The sequence below is a fragment of the Apteryx rowi genome, unplaced genomic scaffold (assembly GCF_003343035.1).
Source record: "Apteryx rowi isolate R43461 unplaced genomic scaffold, aptRow1 scaffold_14, whole genome shotgun sequence".
NCBI classification, from domain to species: domain Eukaryota; kingdom Metazoa; phylum Chordata; class Aves; order Apterygiformes; family Apterygidae; genus Apteryx; species Apteryx rowi.
Genome location: NW_020447641.1, coordinates 1,898,826 through 1,923,498, shown reverse-complemented (window position 1 = coordinate 1,923,498; position 24,673 = coordinate 1,898,826). Strand labels below are relative to the sequence as shown.

Sequence of the window (24,673 nt, the reverse complement as noted above, 5' to 3'; positions counted from 1 at the left end):
TAATTTTTACACTGAAATTTTAATGGCAACATAGATATAAAAAGAGTGACCAAGCAACTTATTTGCAGCATTTTAGAAAGAGAGAACATACAGAATGGTGTTTATTAACATTAAAGGAATGACCTACCTTGAATATCATCCCTTTCATGCAGTGATCCCCCAGACTCCACAGAAAGGTTCTCAAAAGACTGGTGTACAAGAAACAAAACATTAAATTAGAGAAGAAAAGCTCTCACTAGAACTGACAGATAAAATAAGAGGCATAATCTGCCCCTTACTGTGCTGCAATTTCCTCTTATCTGAGGAGATAGGATATCCTATCTATGATAACCTTATAAGCTCCAATGGTTATAGATTGAAACATATAAAATAGCAGGGAATCATTATATGTCTGTAAACCAACAATCTTGAAAGGTTGTGGTGAAAGAGTTCATCTTTTAACAAATTAGGCTGATATTTTAGGGACTTCCAGCTTTTCTTACACTGCTCCCTATCTTTAAAAAAAAGCATTTCATACAGACCTAATGTCATATACATACAACTTAGACACCTTTCCGCAAGTCACTAGAATTGTGGATTTCTGCCTTAAGGGTATAAAGCTGTGATCTCTCCCAAACTACTTGCAGATTTCCAGGCAGGCCCAAAGGCTGACTGAGACTAGGAACACTTTCTAAAGAAGTACTGATAATCACTGCAACTTGACGGAATTTAATCCCAAGATAAACAAAGGGAATTTGGCATAAGATTTCATCCCTACCTTTGCCCTCACACTGTATTTTGCTACCTCTTTAATTGCACAATAGAACAATTTGTAGGACTGTGCTGTAAACCAGGCCACTGAACAGATTTAAGTGAATGAAAAGTTTACCTAGTTAAACCCTTCAAGGGTTTTTGTTTGTTTTCAACCTGCATCATTTTAAATGATTGAACTAATCTCAAAAACTCAGAGTTTTGAGCAGGCAGAAGACAAAGGCCAAGAAATAGCTACAAAGTAGCCTTAAGTTTTACAAAAATATATTGTTTCCATTTTAGATTTTGTGCTGTTTCATTTTCAGACTTAAAACTAAAAGGCAGTAGGGTAACAATGATGCATTTAGTTCTAGGTTTTTTGCTTGTTTGTTTTTTAATGTAAATGAAACTGATAATGAATAAACCACAGAAAAATCCCTGAACAAGCACTGTTTACTTCATAGCAAAACCAGCTTTTTCTTATACCAAAATGGATGTGGTATTAATCAATTACAGTGGAGATAGTAATGAATAGAAACAGAATCAAATTACACTCCAAATCAGCCCTCACCCCCTCCAATCCTAAGAAAATGAAAGCTGCTACATTTTCTATCTAATTTTAGTAAGAAGAAATGACTTTTTCCGAACAGGTAAGAAATCCATTCAAAGCTGTCTATCTACAAAAGCAAGCTGTCTGAACAGAACTGACAGTAGAAAATCTGAATCTAGATGTAGATTAATATTCTCCTGCATAGAGGTATAAATATTCCTCAGATTTAATTCTGGTTTGGGTATCAAATGTCTTCAAGTAGCTTTTAAGGCGATATGCATCTGTCAGGGAAGAACAAGCAAGAAGAGGGGAAAAAGTATACCTTATGAATTCTAGTCCTTAAAAAAACCAAACAACCAAAAAAGCCCACAACAAAACAAAACACCACTTCCCATTCAATAAGACCTAGATCATGTCAGCCCTGAGAACTGTTCACTCCTTTCCGGTAGTTCAGGCAATTTAGTTAGTGCAGCTTTCGATGCTCATTTGTCCATCCACATTCACCCAACTACAAACGTATGATAACACTTTTTAAAGGCAGGCACGTGGACAGATAGTGTTGCTCTGTTACTTTTACTTATATCCTCCTACTTATCATCAGAACTTGACCCATATGCCCCAAAACGCCCAATCACTCATCCCAGTGAGCCAAGCAACAAAAAAGCCTGACTGACTTCTAGACAGATTCCACTTCTCAAGTGAACTTCAACCAAGCTGACTTCTTTTTCTCCCCCCGCTGCCCAGGAACTCTCAACCTAGGTTAAAGGCAAGTCTTTACACGCATTTTGAGGATTTTATCCTTCTCCTTTGTTACGCTTTCACATCTACCTCGCTTTCGATAGCTTTCCAACAGCTTGTGGAGTAAGAAAAGGTCACACGTCTGCCTCAGTTCTCCTGATATATTCTATAACTCTGTTGCTTTTAATTAAGAAATACCTTTGCTTCCCCCTGTACTTCCAGTTGTACTACAAGGACTAAAATAAAAATCTTTACATGTGCTAAATAAGAGGATATATACATATCATTTAACTTAAGCCTCCAAGTTGAATGCCCGAACAAAAGAATGTAGATTCCCTTGTAGTCAAGAGAAACAAGATCATCTCCCACCCCACTTCAAAGCAATCCACAACAGCTTTGTTAGAAAGGCTCCTAACTTAACAGGCAATTTAAATCACTCTCCTTAATTAACAGTCAAAGTGTTTACTTGCTAAATTCGACCAAAAAAATTATGCTCTAATCTTTATAAGATATAGTTAGCTGCTATGTTCAACCACAGAATGAATATATCTGCAGGAATGAGAAGTTAATATAGGTACTTAAATATTTTGCATTTAACTCCTCCTAAGGCTGAATTCCTGCTTGGCCTCCAAACTTGTTCTCTGTGCTGCAGATCAAAGCAATACGCTTCATCTATTAAACGTACATTTATTTGTCTGAATGAACATGCACCTAAAATCTAAGATGAATTTCCAACAGATTGAACCATATTATCCAACCTGCTCCAAAGTTTATTTACAGTTGTTCTCTTCCACCTTCAGAAGAGCAAATGACATTATAAAAAAGGCCTTTAAATATAAGCTAGTGACTTTGGGAGAGATTACACTAGAATTCCTTCTTAATTTTGCTATATTCTAATTTCCCCTTGTTTTCCCCCTGCCTTAAGATTTAAAAGCACGATCTTTCAGCCAAGCACTCAGTTTGCAGTACAATATATGGGGACAATTTCCTCAAACATATTATTGCATTGCAACGCCATTACAAGGAAGGAAAAAAAAAAAAATCAGCAATCGATATCTCTCTTTGAAAGTCTGCTGAAAGCAATTTTTTGACTAGCCTCCCTCCCTCCAAGCCATTTGGGAAGATGTGCTTTGTAGCAACTACAGAATTAGAAGAACTAAGACCATCCATCTTTCTCACATTTGTGTTTTAAAGCACAGTAAAAACTTAGACTAATTTTCAACTGCAGCTGCATAGCATTATGATCAAGCCTGCCTGAGAGAATGCTGACAAAGTTTAAGCAGCACATCTCAATGAAGCTTTTTTGTTTTTTTTTAAGCTAAAATTTCTCACGTTGTAGCAACTTAGCTTGTCATACACACCAATTATCAACTGCATTTTCCATCTATCTAAATATATCTCTATGTATCTTTTAATTTTACTTGATTTACCCAAAAGTCTAAATACCAAAACTCAGAGCAGCATTTTTTTTAATCTTGCCTTTAAGGTGTCTAAAAGGGAATTTAAAATGCTAATGTTTTTCTTTGACTACATATAAGCTGACACTGCTATTTTCAGCTCTCTTAGTGAAGTGTTATTGAAACGAACTGAGCCTGGAAGAAAAAGTTATCTTGTAAAGAACATTTGTTTTTAAAAGCCCCAAAAGAGGTAACTAAACCTCAGCTTAGCTTCTAGGTTTAACAAGCCTATTCTAACTACTTCAGCATGTAAACCTTACATTTCATCGATTATCAAGTAAGCGTTAGCTCTTCTCACTAAGCTCTTTAAAGAGATTTTTTTTAAAAGAGCGTATTTAAAGAGATAAATTTCAATTTTATTTAAAATCTGAAACATACTTACAGCAGGTTACCGCTTACTCTAACATTAGAGTGCTAGCTCAGGTGAGTCATCACTGGCATTTAGAACAGAGAATACTGAGACACCAAATGCATTTTGTTAATGGATTTAGTCTTGTTTTAAAACAAGACTCCAAATGCCCCAGCCCCAAGATGCACAGAGTTTCAAGGGGAAATGAAAAGCTTTAAGAGAGGTGATTGCACACTCCACAAGAACGTGCTTAGCCTACCCGACTTCTCCGAGATACCGGAAGCCCCAGTGACGAGCCATTGTCTACATCTCCCATAAGGAAGTCTGAAACGCTGCCAGAAAAACAAAGAACTGCATTACTTCATTAGTTTACCTCACCAAACAATTTCAGATCACTGAGAACAAAAACTCAAATTCTAAGATCCTTCAAAAATTTTGCAGAATAATTTTAAAAGTACTTCTTGTAATCCCTGCAATTTGTATGCCATCATGTTTTCCCAGGTTAAGGGAGAAAAAGACCCAAAACATAAAGCAGTAAAACTGTTCTGGATATGGCTCATTTAAATTCACTTATCAGTCAATATTTGTTGAAAAGAAAACTGAAGTATTGTTTTTTAGTTCCAGTTCTGTTCAGCTCTATTGACCTCTTCAAAATTCATTCTAAATTCCAACTTACACGTTTCCAAAGGTGAATGCCAATGTTTCAATGGAAGAAAATATTTCACCAAAGAGTTCTCTCTTGTTTTCTTCAGTAACTTCTTTGAAGTTGACCGCTTAGGAAATAAAAAACAAGCAACAGTGAGAGTGCGGTGAATCAAGCAATCTTATTAGGTCTGGAGATAAATTTATACATGAAGTCTCCTAAGGAACAGGTTATTTTATACTTTTGTGAACAATTTGAAAAATATAGTTTCAAAAAAAAATTAGTAAAAACTTTAAAAACACTACAAATAAAGAGATGAACAAAATGATCTAAACTTTTCCAGAATGAGAATGAGATTACTCTTTCACTTCTTCCCAGTTGAAAAGCAGCTTTGTGGGGGTACGTGGTGGCAATGGTGGGGGAAGTGAAAAAGAGTCCTTTACTAGCAAGAATCAAATCATACAGCAGCAGCAACACTACATAACAGCTCACAAATGCAGAGTCAAATACTTGGCAACTGTTTCTCCTTTTTTTAGGTAAAAATTCTAGAATTCAGACCAGGAGCAATAGTTTCTGGGCCTTATCTTCCCCCAACCCTGTAAATTGTATCAGTATACAGGTTTTCTGTCTTGAGTTCAGAAAAACAGAAAGCTACCAGAAGGTAGCGTCTATGGCAAAACCCTTCGATTAGCAGCTCCATGATGGCGTGGCAAAACCCCCTCAGTTTTGCCTGTTAAAAGTGGGGAAGAGACTCAGCAGGACAATCACTGGCTCAAAATAGGAAATGGGGATTTCTCGGACAAGCGAAATGGTCGAGCTGGTGACCGAGCCGTATGTAGGCACTCGCTGACGGAGCTGGCTCCAGCCTCCGCAGCAAACCGCAGTAATGAGGGCGGCAGAGGAGTGATTCATCCAGGGTTTCTATTAACGAAACTGCTGGAGGAGGGAGAGGAGGAAGAACGGAAAAAACAAAGCCATGTAGGAATACTCAGCGTTTCTTTTATCTAGGTTCCAGCTTAAACTCTAGGTCACTGCTGATGGGGAAATTTTTCATGGAGAAGTAATGTACGCTCCTCTGAGCCGAAGCTGATGCCCTCTGGAGGGAAGTCACCTTTATGTTGGGAGAAGTGACAATTCCACATTAGTATCTATTGCAAAAAAAGATTAAAAAATATATATATCCCTAATTATCTAGATGCCTAAATTTACTGTAATTACTGCCATCTGTTTCAGAGATATTGCATTGACACAGATATAGCAATTCACCCCCTATTGATCACTTTTTGCAAGATCTGTAACAATATTAAATTTATTCTCCTTAGCATGTCAAGTACAAATATGGAAATAATGGACTGCAGTGACTCCAGAAGTAGCAAAAATTAAATCATGTTGAAATGTCATCCATTCTATACACATTTTCTTAACAAATTCAGGTAACAGACTCTAATCTTTAAAAGCATTCAAACTTCCTGCCAGGTGCCTAAACACTAATGGGTAGCAAACAAAGAAAGTACAGTAATCTGTTCCCCCATTAGACTTCCTTTGTGAAAGGAAAAGTTTTTAACCAGTAAATTAACACAGCTGAATCCATTTCTTTCTACACAGCATGCCAACAGGCATAACCAACATTTTTATAACAACTATTTCTATAGAAAGCTTTTAGAGAAACTATGTGGTCTTCTTGTGGACTATTTCAACAGTCACTTGCAGACCTGCAAGAATACACTGTAATAAGCTGACAGCAGCAAAAAATTGTCACGTATTACAGAGATTAACAGTCTCTGTAGCCACAGCTCACTGCTAAATTAAGACTTCTCCCAGCTCTTCATTTTTTTTCTACATTTTGTAATTAAATAAAAAATGCCTCTGGCACCTTTGTTTGAAATGAGACTCGTAATAAAATTTCATAGAGAACATACATAATTTTTGAACAATTTCATAAATACCAATGGAAGAAATCCCACCCCCCCCAAGTTCAGTTTAGTTGAAAACCTCAGCTTTCCAGAGATAAAGCTGCTTATAAATATAAACTCTGCATGCCAAATCATTAAGTGACAACAACTATTTGGAGAGCTGTTGATTGCCAGCCACTAGTGACTGGAAAAATCATTTGACTCCAGGCATGAAACACACTGTTTGAAAATTAAAAAGAGCCAACAAAAACTAGCTATATGTTCAAAGCACTTACCACAGAAACATTAGGATATCCATTAGCCCCAGTGTCTTCAGAGAATGAGCACTTCTTTCACTTTGGTAGTGAGGCATTAATATAGATAACCTCACCCTAAAGAAAAGCCGCCTGCCTTGCTGTGCTTTCCTGTTCCAGGAAGGCTCCAAGAGTTCTGTTAAGCTTTACATTTTATTTACCGAGCAAGTCTTTTCTTTTCAGGTTCCATCACATCAACTGAATAACAAGTCTCACAAAAAATTTTCAGAATTACCACTTCTCCCAATACAGATTAGCCCAAACTCTTACAAATTCAGTTGAATACAAACAGCTTACTTTTAGCTTACTACCGCTGGAACGCTGATGTACTTAACATCAACTTTAAACCATGCACGCTCTTTCCCCAGGACATCCTGACTGCATACAATAGCTACTGACAACAATGAACTATAGTAATATTTCCATGTCTGGAAATGACAACTATCTATCTATAGTTCTACAAATTTCAAAGTGAGTATACAATTTAACAGCACTTTTAAGTAAGACTTCAGATGGCACATAGTGAACTTTAAATTTTGGTCATATGAATGCAATACATTAAAGTCTGCAAACTAGTACCTGAAATGCAAACCTGGCTTGCATTAAAGGTGATCTATATTTCCAAAGCTGGCAAGGTATCTTAAAAAAATGAGGCGGCCTGAATAACCCCAACGAAATGCTGCAAGCTGCTGTAATTTTGAACTTTGGGGTCAAGTCGTCAAAAGCTTTCTGAATCACATACAGAATGGACTGGAGGACGGACTAGGGAACCAGCAACAACCACGGAGCTTTTGGACATCAGAAGCCCAGCAGCAGCAGCTCGAGAACACCTGAGCAGTGCTTCTGGAGCTGTGGAGAAGGGCACTCGGGTGTCATGACCCAAGTGCAACCAGGGCCTTAAAAGTTGATGCATAGACAGCTCATGGCAGCTACTGCACAGCTCAGAGTGGCCACGGCACAGCTCCAGCTTCTTGGGTGCTCTCTGGTCCCCTTCCAGTCAAATAAGACAGCTGTGTCCCCTGGGTTTCCTGAGCCACGCTATGCTGTGGAGCCTGCAGGAGTCTGCTGGCTCTCTCCTCCCCAGGGACACCTGCAGCACCGAAAGCACCAAAGTTCTCCTTGCCAGTTTTGGGTGAGAGCCTGCACAAGCCTAACCTACACCAGACCGCAGAATTTTCTCTTTGCAGGTCAATTTTTTTCCATATGGTAACACCGCCACTATCTGTTTCCTCAGACAGGTGTACATCTCTAACCCGCACACTACTGGGCAAGTAACTAGCTGACTTGTTGGAACCGACTGCATTTGCAGCCAATTTTCTTTCCTTAGGCTCTCAACAATGCTTTAGAGACCCTTTCAGAATTATTTCAAAAACAACCCACAGAAGTGTATTTTAATGCTTCTTGTTATTGTTTCTCATCTTTAATTATGCTAGAGTCCACATTTTAAAAACATATATGTAAGGGAAATTTGGGGATGGGAGGAGGAAGCCAAGTAAAGAACAGCAGACCACCACCTGGAAAAAAAGGCAGAAGAACAGTATTCTGGAGGCCTCGCAAGCAGGGAACATCAGCAGGCTGTCCAGGCCCCACAGTTCTGCTTTTAATTCTGTGTCACACAGTGTCCCTGACCTGTACTTACTGCAAGATCTGGCAGCCTCCCCACCTCTAGCTTACTGCAGACAAGACAAGTTTGAGGAACTGTTTCCTATCTGCCCTCTAATAGATCTTGCTCCAAATTTACAACACAAACACCACCAAAACTGAAATTAGTTCACCTTTGCTAGAGCTATTTTACTTTGATGCAGAATTATTATAGAATAACCATACCTAAAAAGGAATTTGTTTATTTATTTTTACAAGACAAGTGCAATTTTCAGCTTTATCAAGGACCTGTTTTCAATCTAGTGATTCCATTAAGTCAAAAGGTGCAATTTAGAGGAAAAAGAACAATACTGTCTTGAATTTAGCATGTGATCATGAAACATACATACTTTGTGCTGTCTGGGCCATCAGCTATTTAAAGATAGTGAGCGGGAAAATAACAGCTATGAGCATGACGGTGTGCCAGACTGGGAAGTGACTACCAGAAATAGGACACTGAACACGTTCCAAGAACATCCTTACTAATAAGCAAGACTGACTTCAGTAAGTCTTAATACCTCCAGATCAAGTGAGGTGTCATTTAAAGAACACTCTTCTCCAAGCAGTCAGATGAGCGCAGATGAAGAGTAGAGTCCACAGGGAGTGGCCCAGTGAAGCACCTCACATCCAGGATATATTCAGAGAAATCAAGCTCTTTCCCCCTGCAATCTCAGTCTAAAACGGTGCAAGTCTCACAGACTCTGTTCAGCTGAACATCACTCCCTGTCTATAACAAAATTAACACACTATAGTCAGATTTTTCTTTCAATCAGCCCCAAAGGAAAAGCTAAAACATCAAAAATGGAATGAAAAACATCAAGCAAAACTGGGTATCTGCAACTCAAGCACATTTGTATCACTCCCAGCAAAGGACCTAAGAAACAACCGAGATGGCCTTGAAGGAGGGGGCACAAGCACACTAACTTTTGGTAATGTTCAAAACATTGCCACTAGCAGCAGTTTAAATGGAGCAGCCATCTGCACAAGACGTAACAATAAATCACAGTGCAACTTAAACTTGCAAGAATACTTTATGGGCCAGGCCTTGAAGTCTTCAGAGTTTAAATTATTGGTTCCAAAGTTACTGTAACCGATTTCATTAAAAGCAAAAGCAGGCATATGTTAAAATAACAACTTGCCCCTACTTTTGGTGCCAAATTTGCCCCTACTTTTGGTGCCAAAGGCAAACTAGACTTGAGACCCTGGCATTACACCGAGACATTCAAAAAGATCCTTCTAGAACCTACAACAGTTACGTTTCTATTTCTGGAGGAAAAAACTCATGTGCAAATCCCAGGTTGTTTATTTAGGAGAGGATGAAACGACAACAACAACATTAGAAATTTTCCATGCCAGGTTAATCTTCTTCCTAGTCATAAATCTGACTACAGATACAGAACGCTTCCGTGTCTTTTTATAGCTCTGTCCTCCAATGACAAGAAACAGATGAGTCAGATGGACTTATTTCATTAACACAGCCTGGGAAGAGAGCAGAAAAAGGATACTAAATCTGTCCTACCGAGTCCTTACATTCTTGTAGTTTCCTGTTTTTTCAAAAGTTACATTACTTCTAGTGCAATAACCACAGCTGAAAACCTGCAAACCCATGTGTTACTGACAGACCACTGGAAGCAAACATGAGGACTGATATAATTACTACCTGCCGCAAAACGCTGTCTTTTCACTTTGACTTCCTCAGTGCCAGCAGCAATATACTCCAATTCCAGTACAAAAATGGACTAATATCATCCTCAAAACAAAAACCAGCTGTAAAAAACAAAAAGGTACTAAAGAGAGGGACAAATTGTCCTTACATTAACCAAAGATTATGCTGTGGGGGAAGAAGGCCTTTCTCTTATAGCACAGGCTTTGCTGTCCAGAGGAAGTAAGACTGAAGTAACAATCTTAAAGAGCTGAATTCCTGCAACTGCCTGTTTATATCTTCAGACACATAAGGAATACAATAAATGGCTGAACGAATAGTAGCAAAGGTTACTAAAAATCTTCATATGAAAAATATGTGTATCAAACAAGAGTGTAAATATTGAGGCAGGGCTATAATCCGGGAAAAACTCCCGGACAGGTTTCCATAAATTTTGCCAAAAAATTCAAATAACTGAGATTGATCAAAACCATGTGCTTTAGTTTCATCCAAAGCTGTCTTTTCTTGATAATTAACTTGGGAACTCCATGCTGCCAAGTCCCACCGCCCTGGATCAGAAGTATATTGATTCACCACAGCAGAGCAAGCTCGTGTTTGTTTTAGCCAAGGAATAATCACACCATTTACGCCAGCCTCTCATTCTGGGCCAGCCGTATGCTGCTTCCGAGAAAGACAAATAACTCGATGACAAATTAGTTAGAATGCTGTGTACAGACAGTAATTTCACACCATAATCTTTTACTCCATCAGATAACTTTTTTCTATTATTTATTCAAACTGGAAGAATGAATTTGTATCAGATCAGCACTTTGCACCACATGACCACTATATTCTTGATCTTAAGTCTTTTGATTTTGAGTCTTAAAGCTAAACTTTTAGTATTGTCAAACCACTGCTTATGAGAAAACTGTTCAAAGTAATGCAGTCTGGGGGTGGTGTGTGTATGTGTGCGTGCGTGTGTCAAAACTAACTAAATTTCAACTCATGGACAGAGACTGTTACCTATCATAACAAAAGCACCCCTTATCAGATATCTGTTTCTGAGATATTTCTCATCACATAAGACCATATTTAAGATGGTTCAAGTGAGGTATGGCTGAACACAGACTTGAAGACCTGCATAAAGTATAGTGTTACATCACAATCTAGTTGAACACATTTGCCAGAAAACCGGATGACATACGACTGTGCCGTTTTTATTTCAAGTGACATTCTTAGAACAATGAAGAATAGTTATTTTCAAAATTTTGTAATTACACAATATGCAAAATGTTTTTCTAACTGTAGTTTTTCTTCTCACCTAGAAAATTATGTAATCCTTCCATTACTCCAGCTTCTGATAAACTCCACATACTAATAGCAAGTGATCTCAACAACCGAAGCCAAATAAAGTTGGTAGTTAGTTTAGTTAATATGTTCGCACTTGAAATAACCATGTCAACTAAAATCTAGGGAAAAAAGCCAAGAGTATCTGTGAATATCTATATTGCCAAAAAGTGGCACAGAAATTTAATAAAGTTATTTCTTCTGCTCATTTTCAAGAGAAATAAATTAATTCCCAAAGCAATTACTGAAAGAGCAGCTGCTCATCCAACCAGGCAAAACCAGATGCATATAAGAGAATGTATCAAGTGGGAAGGCATCTGACCAGGGTTCAGTGCTATTAACACTGGATGATAGAACAGATCGCACAAAGGGGCAGGTGTGTGTGTGTGTGTGTGGGGGGAATAGTATGGCATCAAGTTCAGAAGGTTGCAAATGCTTCAAAGGAATGGACTCGTATTCAAAACATCTTGCATTCAAAACATTCCCCTCCCCCCCAAATTATGTAATTCAACAAAGTGCTTAATTCCTCACTTCAGAAGGAGGTGTAGGGGGACAGGGGTGGTGGGAAATGCACAAATGCAGATCTGGAGTAACTGGTTCATCTGTTCTGTAGCAGAACTACAGAAAGTGATCTAGGACTTATAGCGGACTTAAAATCAAATACAAAAATTGACAAAACATGATGTTATTACAAAAAAGGCCAACATAATTTTGGGATGTATCAACAATGTTATCATACAAGGCATGTTTATGCCTCAGCTGGCATAAACAGTGACTAATTTGGGGCATTGTATATTAAAGACACCACTGATAAACTAAAAAAGTCCAGAGCGGATTAATATTATTGTAAAAGTTTTAGGTAACATGATTTAGTAAAGGTTGTAGTAATTGATTTGATCACATATGTGAAGTCAGTTCTCCTCAATTTTTCTTAAAGAAACATTGAACTTTGTCTTATGTCCGCTGAAATTAGGGGGAAGTGGGAAACGCATGGGAATCTTACCATATCAGTTAACCACAGAAACAGGCTTGTCTAAGGCTGCTGTAGAATTGTGCTCATTGGAGATTTAACCTGTTCTCATGGATAAACAGCCCATTACCATTGCACACATGTACTTAATTCTTCCAGAGAGCAGGAAAGCAAACAGCAACCTCTTGGGGACACCCTCTGCATTTTTAGTGTTATGTACAATTCTCTCAAAGCAAGTTCAGAAATTGCAGAGGTATAGTGTCCTGATGATCTCAAATAGCAGGGACAGCCCTATAGGAAACTCTATATGTAGCAGGAAGAAAATGAGAAGTGGGCTGCAAGAACCTGCCATATTCAAGAAGCAAACAGGCAGAACAATATGGCTATAGAAAGAATCCACAAGAAGCTTGGAAAAATCCAAGATATAGGAATCAGGCAGCTAAATATGTTAGCATTTTGACTGACATTCCAACTTTACTGAGTCTGTGGTGTATATTCAGCCATATTAAGATAATCAGAAGACGAAGGAAAAAAAAACCCTAGAACAAGGAGAAAAACTAAATTATATACATCTCAGAAGGAAGACAGTCCACATGATTTAACATAGGAAAGAGGTGGAGATTTAACCCTACTCAAAGCATTTTTCATGCCATATAGAAGAAAACAGTACTAGTTCCACTGTAACACATTGGACTTTTTCCAGAATAGGGAGAGCTGCAGTCCAAGGCTACTCATAGGAAAAACAGCTACAGTTTATGGGGCTGGAATGATTGCGTGCTTCGCTATTTGTATTCCTCTGAAAGGCTGTCGAAGAACTGCAGCAGCAAAGGCCAGCAACAGAAAGTATTAACATATGCCTCTAAGGTGTGGGTTTTTTTGCTTTTTTTTGTTTGACACCTTTAAGATGCTTATGATCTCTCTGAGGAATTTACAAACATTAGGCCATTCAGATTTGGATTGCTCATTGAGGTATTTCTGCACTTGATAAAAATTCAACACCATCTCTATATATTCACAGAATTAAAAAGAGTTTAGGCAAACCCAAGGTTATATCAAACCCCTTCGTTTCATTCTACAATACACAAGTAAAGAAAAGATCAAGATCAAAGGCTTCTGCTTCTGTAATTCTAGGTAGTTTTGCAGCTAGCTTCCGATAAACAGGTTAGGAATAGGTTAAGCAGGTTAGGAATAGGTTAGAATAAACATTTCACTTAGAGGAAGTATTTTTAAATAAAATTGAGGGTTTAAAAAACCTGTTTCTTTTGTATACATGGAATCCTATCCATAGTTCCAAAAGAGAGTCAGTGTCAAGTCACTAATTCAAGTTTTCCCAGAATTTGAAAAGCAGTATTTCCTTACCTTTTACTTTTGCAATAACTGTTCCTGTGGCACTAAGAATGTCAACGGAGTTTAGAGTCTGATGTTTATTTATCACCGCTTTTAAAACACGCAGCAACTCGCCCAAGCGTTCATGTACTACATGATGCAGGCCATCTTGATTTTCTGAAAAGGTGAAGGAGAAACTACATTAAAACAGTGTATTAACATGCAAAAGTGACACAAAAAAATGCTTTGACGGTATTCAGCTGCATGGAAATCTAGGCCATATGGAAGCTGTGCCTGCTTAGACCACAGAAATTGTTTTAAAAGAAAATTGTATTAGCATTTGCCAACAGTTTGTGACGTGCATCGTTTTCATAAAACTCATTTCTCCCCAAGTCAAGCACAGATAATTCAAACATTTTAGGAATTCTACACCAATACATTAATTTTTCACAATTAAATCATTTTCCCGCATTTCCTTAGGGCATTTCAATCAATCACCATTTTGATAACTACATATGTTCAAAAAACAGTATCAGCTAAAGCAGATTTGGATTGCTCATTTAGCTGTTTCTTCAATTAATACAAATTCAACACCATCTCTATCTATTCATAGAATTAAGTAAAGATTTTTGGCAATGGTTGGCTAATTTTGACTAGCTTTTAACTCCAGTGTTAATCAAATCTTAAGCATCTTTATTACATAAGCCTAGATCTACAAAGGCCTTTCTTTAGGCATGTCAGCCCTGATGAACTCAAAGAAGGTCAACGCATAAACAACTTTGTGGGACTAAGCCTAAACTCGAAAAATTCTCAAATACACATGCATAAGGGTGATACACAGCATGCTCCCCTTGCTGCGGGGTGTAAGGCCCTGCCGCCCCTTTTCTGCGGTTCTTGCTGTACCCATGGCACAGGTTAAACCACAAGCTCTTCCGCTCTATTACAGGAGAGGAGCTGCTGTATGGAATTAAAGTTTCACATGCACTAGAGTGCTGCGTTGCACGCTGCAGCAAAGAGCTTTCAAATTCAGGGAAGTCTGGCTTACGAGAAAGAAAAAGAGGATCTCGTACAAGCTGACTCACTTCCCCTAGAGCAGAAAGCAACGGTGATTCTAACTGTGTTGCCCGCGACTGCGACAGCCAGCAGGGCAGCACAGACAATTAGTGTGCTGCAAGGTGATTCAGTGCTACTCAGAGCAGTTTCAAATCTGAGTTGTTTTGTTCCGATTACAGGACATTATTAGACTAGAAGAACGTAAGTTTTTCTGAAGGGTCAACAAAGCACAACACGACTTGTCACTACAGTATACTGCTACTGTCTGCTGTGTGGGTGGGGGGCTACATACAAATAATACTGCATTTATTAAGTGCAAAAGTAAGTTTTGGGGACTCACAGTCACCAAAAGCAATTTTTTTGAAAAGCACTGTGCTTCAGGCTTTATCTCCCTATATGTCAAATATTAGGGGATTCTTTTGACTCAAACTGGCTTACCATGGTCAAGGGAAAAACCTTGACTCAGGAAGTGGATAAAAACAAAAGTATTATCTATCAATCATAGCATGGCATGCTCTTTTCCTACTGGAGCGGGGGTGGGAAGCTCTTGAAAGTTTGTATCCTTTACAGGACTTATATGAGTCTAGGAAAACCTGATTTACATAGCAAGAGATCAAGAAAGCTCTATGCAATTTATTTGAGAGAAACTTATTTGTGACTGTATCTTCATTTACAGGTATACACACAGGGATTTTAACCAAGGACCCATAGGCATAGCAGGCAAAGGCAAAAAGCTGTCAGGAGGCTGGTACAAAGTGCAGCTAGAATTCAGCGCACACACACATTAGTAGCGGAGGCGATTTAAAAAAGACACATGTCGATCTAAAGGCGTGCTAGAGCTCAGAGTTTCGAACTTTAATAGAGCAAACACTGCAGGTATCAAACAGTCCATGGAAGCAACAACAGTGGAGGCTGGGACCCTGGACAAGAGATGACTTACAGGGGATATGCCAGAAGGCTGCAAAATCATGAGGCATGAAGACAACGGATAGAAACAAGTGCTTACTATCTCTTTCAGTTAAAAAAAACAAAAACAAACAAAAAACCCAAACCAAACCTCAGGATGATTAAATACAGCAAGCAGGAGCCAGTTTCAAAACAAAAAAGGGTGGTTGCTCATGTAAGAGACCCATGGAGCTCCTTGCCAAAACAACGTGGACACAAGCTGATGCAGAAACAAGGAGAGATCAGACAAGTTTCTGCAGGAGTGTCCCTGTGGGTTACTAGGAACATAAATGTCCTATGGGGCCAGGCCAAGGGTCCGGCTAGCCTGTTGCATGTGCAGCATGGCAGCAGGAGATGCTGCTGAAGAGGCCAGACCAGCATACACAACGGCTGCACCAGCGTTGTTCCAATGCACTTCAGTACCTGTTTACAGGCCCATCACCTTTGAATTAATCTAACCCCTTTTTGAATCTACATCCACAATTTTTTTTATTTTTATTTTTTTAACTAAATGACTCTACTCCACTTTTTACTCCACTGAACTACTAAGTAGTATACTAAAACAAAGTATATAACCTGCAAAAGCTTAAGAACTCCCCTGAGCAGGAAGTGCTCTGACCCTGGGAAAAGTATCATGCACATCTGACATACTGTTTCTATTCTTTGCTAGCTATTCACTTCTGGCATTTGCTGGAGCTCAAACGCTGGGTTAGAGGCAGCATTAGTCTGAACCAGCATGGCCATTCACACCTTCTAGCCCTTGGAGAAATTCTACAGCCACCATAACGAAACTAGATCATTATAACGGTCCCCTTGGGCATTAAATCCATCAAAGGCTCAATTATACTGAATCTATGCAACCATAAATGCTACCGGGACTACTGGGCAGCTCCAGGCAAAGGTAATGGGGAAAAGGAAAGACAGCAGAGCTGTACTGATGCCCACAAACCCAAAGTGGATCAGACAACACAGAAAATATATCTGAAAATTATAGTAACATGTTTCCAGGAAATGGAGCATTAGATAATTAAAGGCAACTCCATCTAGCTCATCAGAAAACAAATCTCGTGTGTAGACTTCAGTTTTGAAATATATTGCCTATGGAGATAGTAGACTCTAATCTCTTCTTACAAACTTCCTGATGTGGACAAATCTTCCCAAATCTTGCCTGGGGGACAGAGTAATGATTTAGATTGGCAGGATTGGGACAGATAGGCTTTCACAGGTGCATTTGAAGGTGTAATATACACCTTCCCCCTTAACGTGTCTCTATTTAAAAAGAATACATGCAGTCCTCACCTACAGGGCATGAATATTAGAGTCTGCTGGCTAGAGATGGCGTGCACGAGCGCACTCTTTGACCAGAACTGCATCTATACATAGCCAAAATGAAGGCGTCTGCCATCTAATGGGTACGCATCCACTTGTGAACAGAGAGTAAAACAGTTCCTAATTACATGATCAGAGTTACCCAGGAACACGTCCCATAACCAGGGCTCTGCCCAGATGACAGCACAGGTTTTTTGGCGATATGGTGGATAGGTGGGCTCCTGGTCCCACAGGAAGTGGGGCAAGGAAACAGGCAAACTCATCTTGCACTCTACAGACTACTCAAAGTCTGAGAGTCCTCGGGAAAGACTGTTTCAAGGGCAGACAAACAGATGAATTATCCTGGGGAGTTCAGTGTGACCCACAACTAGAGGTTTGTTGCTACAGGTTAAAAACAGCCTCTTGGGTCAACAAAACAACAACAACAAAAAAAAACCCAAAAAACCAACCAACCAAAAAACCCCACAAACACATACTGGAGGCTAACTAGAGCACATCTGATCCCAAAACGTAGTTTAACATTTGATAGTATCTCACCAGACCAACTGAGTTGAACAAAAAATAGAGGGGAGGAGAGAGAGAGAGGCTTCAAGCACACAAGCCTCTTCAAGTTTGAAACAGAAGCAGTAAGCTTCAAAGGGAAATACAAGTTGAAAACAACTGCTGAATTGAATTAGATGTTTATCATACCATCCAAGAGAACACTATCACTAAAATAACACATTCAAGCATGAGGTTAGTTATTTGTACTCTCAAAAGCAAAAATCTGGTTACACCCAACTGACATTTCTTTGTATTCCATCACTGCATTATTTGTTTACTAAATATTTGAAACATTTATTGTTTCTGTGGCTGGAGAAGACAAAAGGTCTGTGATACAAGTAGTGCTGACAGGGGGAAAAAAGCCATCAGGAACTACAATTACACTGCACTGAGCAACTGATATTCACCAGACACTAATACAGAAATTTCCTGTCCAGGACAGATTTACAAGCCTCAGGTAGAAAACAATCTAATTATGCCAGATTAATAGAAACCCAATTTTATTACTGAGAAGTCCCAATAAGGCTAAGAGACCTACACAAAGTTAGAGCAAGTACTGTTTACAGTGAAAAGAATGCATGAGAAAATGTTTCCAACAAGTTCATGCAATTCAATCTGATTTAAATAACCATGAAAATCAGTATTTAGTGTCAGTTTTTCTTCTTTCCCTTCTTGCCTCACTATAAAAGTTCATTTATCAACAGGAAGTCAAGCAGGAAATTCTTCCACCAATGGATACTATGACCAGCTCAAGATTGCACTCTCTGTGGTTGTGACGCTTTGTGCTGTGGAGTGCAACACCCTGGGCGACTGCCACGCACCCTGGGCTGCCCCGGGCAACTGCCCTTCTGCCCTGCAGCACACTGGAGCTCTCCAAGCATGCAAGTCTAGCTGTAGGCTTAGGTGACTAAAGTACTCTTTGTAATCTCTTGGAAGAAGCAATCAGTCCAAAATGGGGAAAACTCTCCCCCCACCAAAAAAGACCAAAAACAAAACAAAAACAGATATAGGAGTTTGATTTTCCACTTTCACCTCTGATAGCGAAGTTATGAAGTTTCAAATTGTACCAGAAAGAACATTTTGGCAGAGACATAAGAAGGCTAATTTCCAAATATCATCCACAAAGGAAAAAGCTAGATGATACCTCCTAAAATTGAAAAAATGGCTTGAGACATCTTAGTAGTTTCCTGTATATCTTCTTTCATCAGGGTTTAAATTCTGTCATTTACTTTAGCTGAAAACAAGCTCTTCAAAATGTAAGGACCGCCACAAGGAAAGCATGCTCTATAGGAGAAGCAGAGAAAGAAGGCTAGCAGGAAAAAGCATGCATTTCAGAGTTGAAAAACACACATCAAGGTTTTAGCTTCTAGTCTCAGCTCTGCATCTTCAGAAGTCTCTAATACACAAAAGCGATATAACACAGCAACTGGGAAGCCTGTTGCCATATGCGGACAAGCACCCCAGCAGGACACTGCTCTCTCCTGAGCACCCGCCCCGCCATGGTTCCAGTCACCCCATTTTATGATCACTCATCTATCTTCACCGTCAAAGCAGCACAAGCATCTATTTTCTAATTTTACTATTTCTCAAAGGGAAGCCTTTGTTTACTAAACATTAGCAAGCAATAATGGCCTTACAGCTATGGATTCTGCTCATCCAAAACAAAATCAAGTTTGCTGAGCAAGCTTGTTGGCGTCAGCCCTGCTCCCAGCCAGCAAACGCCGATTACATTACACACAGTTGGGAAAGGCACTGCTGTGTCAGTTGGCTGGTATTTCTTTTGTCTGACCTGATTTACTGTTAGCCGAAACACATCAGAGGCTGTTTATTTTAACAAATGTTTGCCAAGACCAGTTTAAATGGCAGACTAACACAGTTTTTTCCATATTGCCATCACATCCCCCACCTTGCAGTTTAGACCCATTCAGAAGATCCACACATCATGCTGTTCACAGCTTCTCCAGCTACATTAGCAGTAACACCTTCTAACAGCAAACCCTCTCTCCACCACCCCACTTCCACAAGTCATAAGAGAAGGTGAGCCCATTAGACAAATACTGTTTTGCCATGGCTAAAGGTTTGCTTAAAATTGAGTTGGTCCCACTTGTGAAAAGAAGAGGTAGGGTATATAGCTAAAGTAACCAAAAACCTATCTGTGAAATTCTCTTGAAATCAGGTTATATATATACATATATATATATATATATATATATATATGATTTACAAGGAAATACTCTATTCTACCTTGTCTAATAAGGCCCTACTTTCCATAGGAAGCTTTTTACAAGTAGAAAGATGGGATTATTTTGCTTCATGCATTTCATAGCTTTCAAGACATGCAATGAATGATACTATCAATGTGGAACAACCTGCCATACACCTGCTCCACAAGTCTGTATACTTAGACCAGTCTTTTGACTATGGGGGAAATGTATACAGACTCATCTCACTTGCGGTGCAAATTCTATTATAAACAAGGGAGCTTGTATTTTCCATAAATAGCTTCCCTGTCTCCTCTCAGGAATATGATTAAAAACCTTGTCTTTTTAAGTGCCTACGTTGAATTAACTAACTGGATTTACAGATGCCTCCACTAGTTTAAGATAATGAATAAATGCAGGATGAATGAGAAGACTTAAATTCCAATTATGTACAAAACTGAACCATAACCAATAGACAGAACTAACCAGTCACTAGGTCTAGTCCTCATTTTGAGATCTCCCTTATAAACTGCTGTTTCTGTGTGCTCACGTTAGGAGTAAGTACTTCAGCCCCACTTCTACTTCCATGTAGATACAGGAGTCTCAGTTCTGGTTTTAAGTTCCACTCTGCATCATCTGCCTAAACCCCATCTCTTTCAAGAGAAAGGTGGCAAGCCAGACAGAAAAGTCTTGGAGGGGGGTGGTGGGAATAATCACATGAACTAGGAAGCAATTTCCCCAATATCCCAATACCTGGATCCAGAACTTTTTATTAAAATTTCATTTTATGAAATGCAAGCAGTTGTGTTCTCATCTCTTTGATATTTGAAAGATTCAGAGGAATAAGTTTGAGTAACCAACATTTCAGCCCCCAAGGCCATCAACTTGGTTAAAAGTTCATCAACTCTTATTTACCAATAATCTCATTTTCAGCATCAACGTGAATTACATTGTTTCCATTGTGTTATGGCAAAGGACCAAATGTTATCAGTAGCTATGCCACCTAGGTCAGAAAAATCAGCATTGGAATGAAGCTAACTGAAATAAGGTAACTTTAAACTAAAAATGTGTTACTGCCATCTTCATCAGTATCAATATTGCATACTTGGAAACTGTCAGCATTCAAATCTGAACCTGATCCAGACTCTGAGACTTCCCAGTGAGCAGCACAGACGATGCAAGATGATCATACAACAATGAACTGGGCTGAAATCATCTAACCCCTACAACTGCAGCTTTGGGAAACAGTCCAAGACTAACCTACCTTTTTGCGTGTTTGTCCATCATATCCCCACCCCTCCCCAGCAGCCCCACTCTAACACAGCTAACACTGCCATTTTTGGGTCTGATCTGGCAGAGGTCACTATCAGAGTAAAAACACATGAACTAAATCAAAATATACAGTCAAGTCATGTTTCACACACAATTCCTTCAACAACACTTTGGTTTGATCATATGTAAGGTTGATCTATGTCAGTGCTTTTTAGTCCAGTCTCAAGGAAACTTTCATAAAGCAATATACATATGGGCTAGATGCCATTTTCATCAGACGTACAGGCATAAAATGAACAAAAACATATTTCCTTTAATGGCAGCATATATATTCTATTTGTTGGTGGCCACAATTCGGGAGTGGCTGCCACTGCAGGCAGAAAAACTGCCTTAGCTGTAATATTTCTTCCTTTATTTGGCTGTATAAATACTCTGCAGACATAAGTGAAATTTAAACAAATTTTATAACCATTTAAAACAAAAATTCAAAGGAGTTCTGAAAAAATTTGCCATGGAGGTTTTTTCAATTGTTAAAGCCTCTTACAAGCCCAGAAGCTGCCAAAGGCACTACTGAAGTCATCACATTTCAGCCTCATTTTATGAGGGGGAAATCAGAAGCTACACATCCCTTCAGCAGCAAGAAACAGGCCAAGGTTTGACAGCAAAGCAGTCTTGCTCTATGGTTTCCAGCAGCAGCAAACCCTGCTGCTACATTGCACAGAAGGCAGATCAGGTATATATCAGTTTGAGGTTGTTCAAAATGGCAAAGGGTTTCATCATCAGATATCACCTGAACGTATCTCTAACTTGGTGCTGACTCGACTGTCTGTCCTCTCACAACTGACACAGACCACAGCGCAAAAACATTAAACGAACACAGTGACCGTCTTACATGCTCTGGCAAATGCAATGAATACAACTACGTGCCCAGGTGTCATTCATCTGCCCCACTCATGTTACACAAGATGAGGTGTTATTCATCCTCCAGCAGTTGGCATCAACTCTGCAGGAATTCTTGCCTTATGGTTCTTTATGAAAGGCACGTTTTCTTCAGTAGCAATGTCTCCTTTCTGAGCTATACAAACAGGCATGAAAATGGTGATGAGAAGAGTAGGAGAGGAGGCAAATTGGAAGTAATTTTACTCAGAATGAAAACACCACAACTTGAGACGTGCAACTCCAAATCTTTCAAAAGTCATTAAGACCTACAAGGTGGATTTGTAACAGTAGACAAAAATAAGTCTTGCTGTGTTAAAAATAGTGCTGAATGCAGAAAATTCTGAAAACTCCAGGTAAACAGGTATAAAGCCATTGAGTGGTGCTACAGTAAAGCATTAGAAAGAATAACCAGAGTCCTAAAATATATATAGCAACTGGTTCCAGAGGAAGCTGACAATTGTAAGGAGACTATTTCTCAAGTCCTTCTCAGTTCTGGGACTTTTACATCTATGCTTTCGAGATGCATCTTTGACAAGAGATTTTACAACTAAAATTTACAATAAACTCCTATGAAATTAGCAGCTTATTTTCACTCACTGACTTTTAAAAAGCACATAGGCTCTGATGTTTTCAAAAAAAACCCTGTATTTCGTGAAATCATGTACTTTCAAAAATATGCTGCTACAAAATAAAAGCTGCAATTTCCATAGTGTAGTCTTATAGTCCAGCCACAGACAAAGTCAGAGTTTATGGAATTATGGAATGGTCTAGCCAAATCCTATAATGTGGTTTCCATCCTGGTGGAAAACTGTAGGCCTAAAGCAAAAAAAAAAAGAAAAAAAGAAAAAAAAAAATCACCCTCTGCTAACCATCTACATAGAACAGCTAAATGTGTTCTTGATAGAAAGACACGGTGAAACAGCACTAGTGCCCATTATATCTTTGGCACTGCTTTCAGCCATTTTCCGCTACTCTGCGAACTTTAGCACTTAAAAAAACTGAACATCTTTCCAGTATGTAACAAGGCAACTGCTCTTATCAAGCTTTAATTTTATCTGGTTCACAAGAGTCACTCTGAAAAAAGTTGCAATATAATCACCAGTAGATTGATTTTTAGAAAACTGTCTATGTAATAGCTCACTTTTCAAAAGTTATTGGAAACCTAACACATGGAATAACTTGTTTCGGAATTTCAGATTAAAAAAGAGGGGGAAAAATGTCTATAATGTTTTCCCTACTGGGATGAACATTAATTATTTTAGAAAAAGCTAGCAAGAGCTAATAAAAATGCTCTCAAATTAACAGATGTATTTAAGTGACTGCTAAAGCTTTTAAAGGAAACTCTATGCCAACTCTATTTTTCCATTTTTTCAGAAAATTTTCAATATACTGAGAAGCTGTTTATCTTTGTAGATCTGAAAGATTAGATTGCCTTAAAACAGCTTTGGTAGCTAAAATTTGGTCTATTTTCTTTTTTCCTGTACTTGGAGTTTTCCAAATAGCAAGCAAGCTAGTGCTAGCTTTTTTGTTAACCAGTATCATGGCAACCCTTGTTGTCATGGCATCATTAAAAGACACTACACCAAATTCATACACTGTCCTTGGCAACACATACCTCAGATTTCATTGCAACCAGTATTTTAATCACATTATATTGCAGCAGAAGTGAAAACTTACGGCAAGTAAACAGTTAACCAATTATTTCTGTGAAGAAAATTCTAAGGACGTGTAGTTTGATTAGGAATGAAGGAAGATGAGAAAGGCATAAAAAAGTAAACACCTCCCCACACCTACATTTTACTTAATAGCATCAGTTTGTGAGTTTATTTTGAGAAGAATAATAGGGAGATTCAGTTCAGTGAGACTGCAAGGAAATTTTCTGAAAACAGCTTATTAAATACAGTACATTAAAACTAGTATTTTATTCCATGTTTCATATTATAGAAGGATTATTTGTCTGTAAGAAAGTATTTGGCAAGTTGGTTGTATATTGGCAAGTCAGTTGTGTATTTATGACTTAAATACTACATTTGATCTTAAAATTCAGTTATACAAATTTGGGGTTAAAATGAAAAAGCACCTGGCATTTACAGTTTCAGGATTTTAAGGGTGGAGATACTTTCCTGACTTTTTGGAAAAAGCAGAGCAAGAGCACACGTTTGCAGTTTTTGCATAATAAATTGCACCTGGATAAAAAAAGCAAAACAAAACCAAGCCAAAAACAAAACAAAAAACAAACAACAACAAACCACCTCCCCCCAACCCACTATCCTCTGTTAGTCTAGATTTCCAGGTAGGATTTCCAGCATGAAGAGCTGTTGTTGTACCAGGTGAATATCCCATCCAGCCCTTCTAAGATTTGTCATTACTACCTGGGATTGGCCAGGATACATCAGCCTATCCACTCACATTTACTTGAATAGATCACATTTTCCAAGGAAAATCAAATTGCTATTAGGGAGAAGGAAAATACATACTTACCCACTCCCCGGGAATACAGAAGAAGAAAAAGCCCAAGATGGAAAGGAGGGCAGAATAAGAGCATATGGGCCTTCATAACTATTTGTTCTTTACGCAGCTATGGAAATGCACACGTCACTTAGAGCAGGCCTATCACTGAATCACGCGCTGGCCAGCAGAGCCTCTTATGGCAGGACCCGCATCTCCTCAGACTTCTCTGCTACCTCCACTCCAGTCCCCAAAACGAGCAAATGACGGGTGAAGCTCTTTCAGAGCAAAGACAGCAAACGGCTTCATAAATGGGATGACAGAAAGGACAGACAGACATCTCAC

The 24,673-nt window shown here is 38.8% G+C and overlaps 1 protein-coding gene across 20 annotated transcripts in view; it reads right to left on the bottom strand.

Moving 5' to 3' along the window:
- The window catches only part of ARHGAP29 (Rho GTPase activating protein 29), an 83,771-nt gene that overhangs the window by 16,694 nt on the left and 42,404 nt on the right, over positions 1–24,673 (bottom strand). For all 20 annotated transcript variants that reach the window (XM_026057439.1, XM_026057441.1, XM_026057450.1 and 17 more), the window contains 4 exons: positions 13,632–13,775; positions 4,500–4,596; positions 4,083–4,155; positions 128–188 (listed from right to left, as the gene is read on the bottom strand). In XM_026057439.1, coding sequence (XP_025913224.1) covers positions 128–188; positions 4,083–4,155; positions 4,500–4,596; positions 13,632–13,775 — 375 coding nt within the window. The remainder of the gene's footprint in view (positions 1–127; positions 189–4,082; positions 4,156–4,499; positions 4,597–13,631; positions 13,776–24,673) is intronic.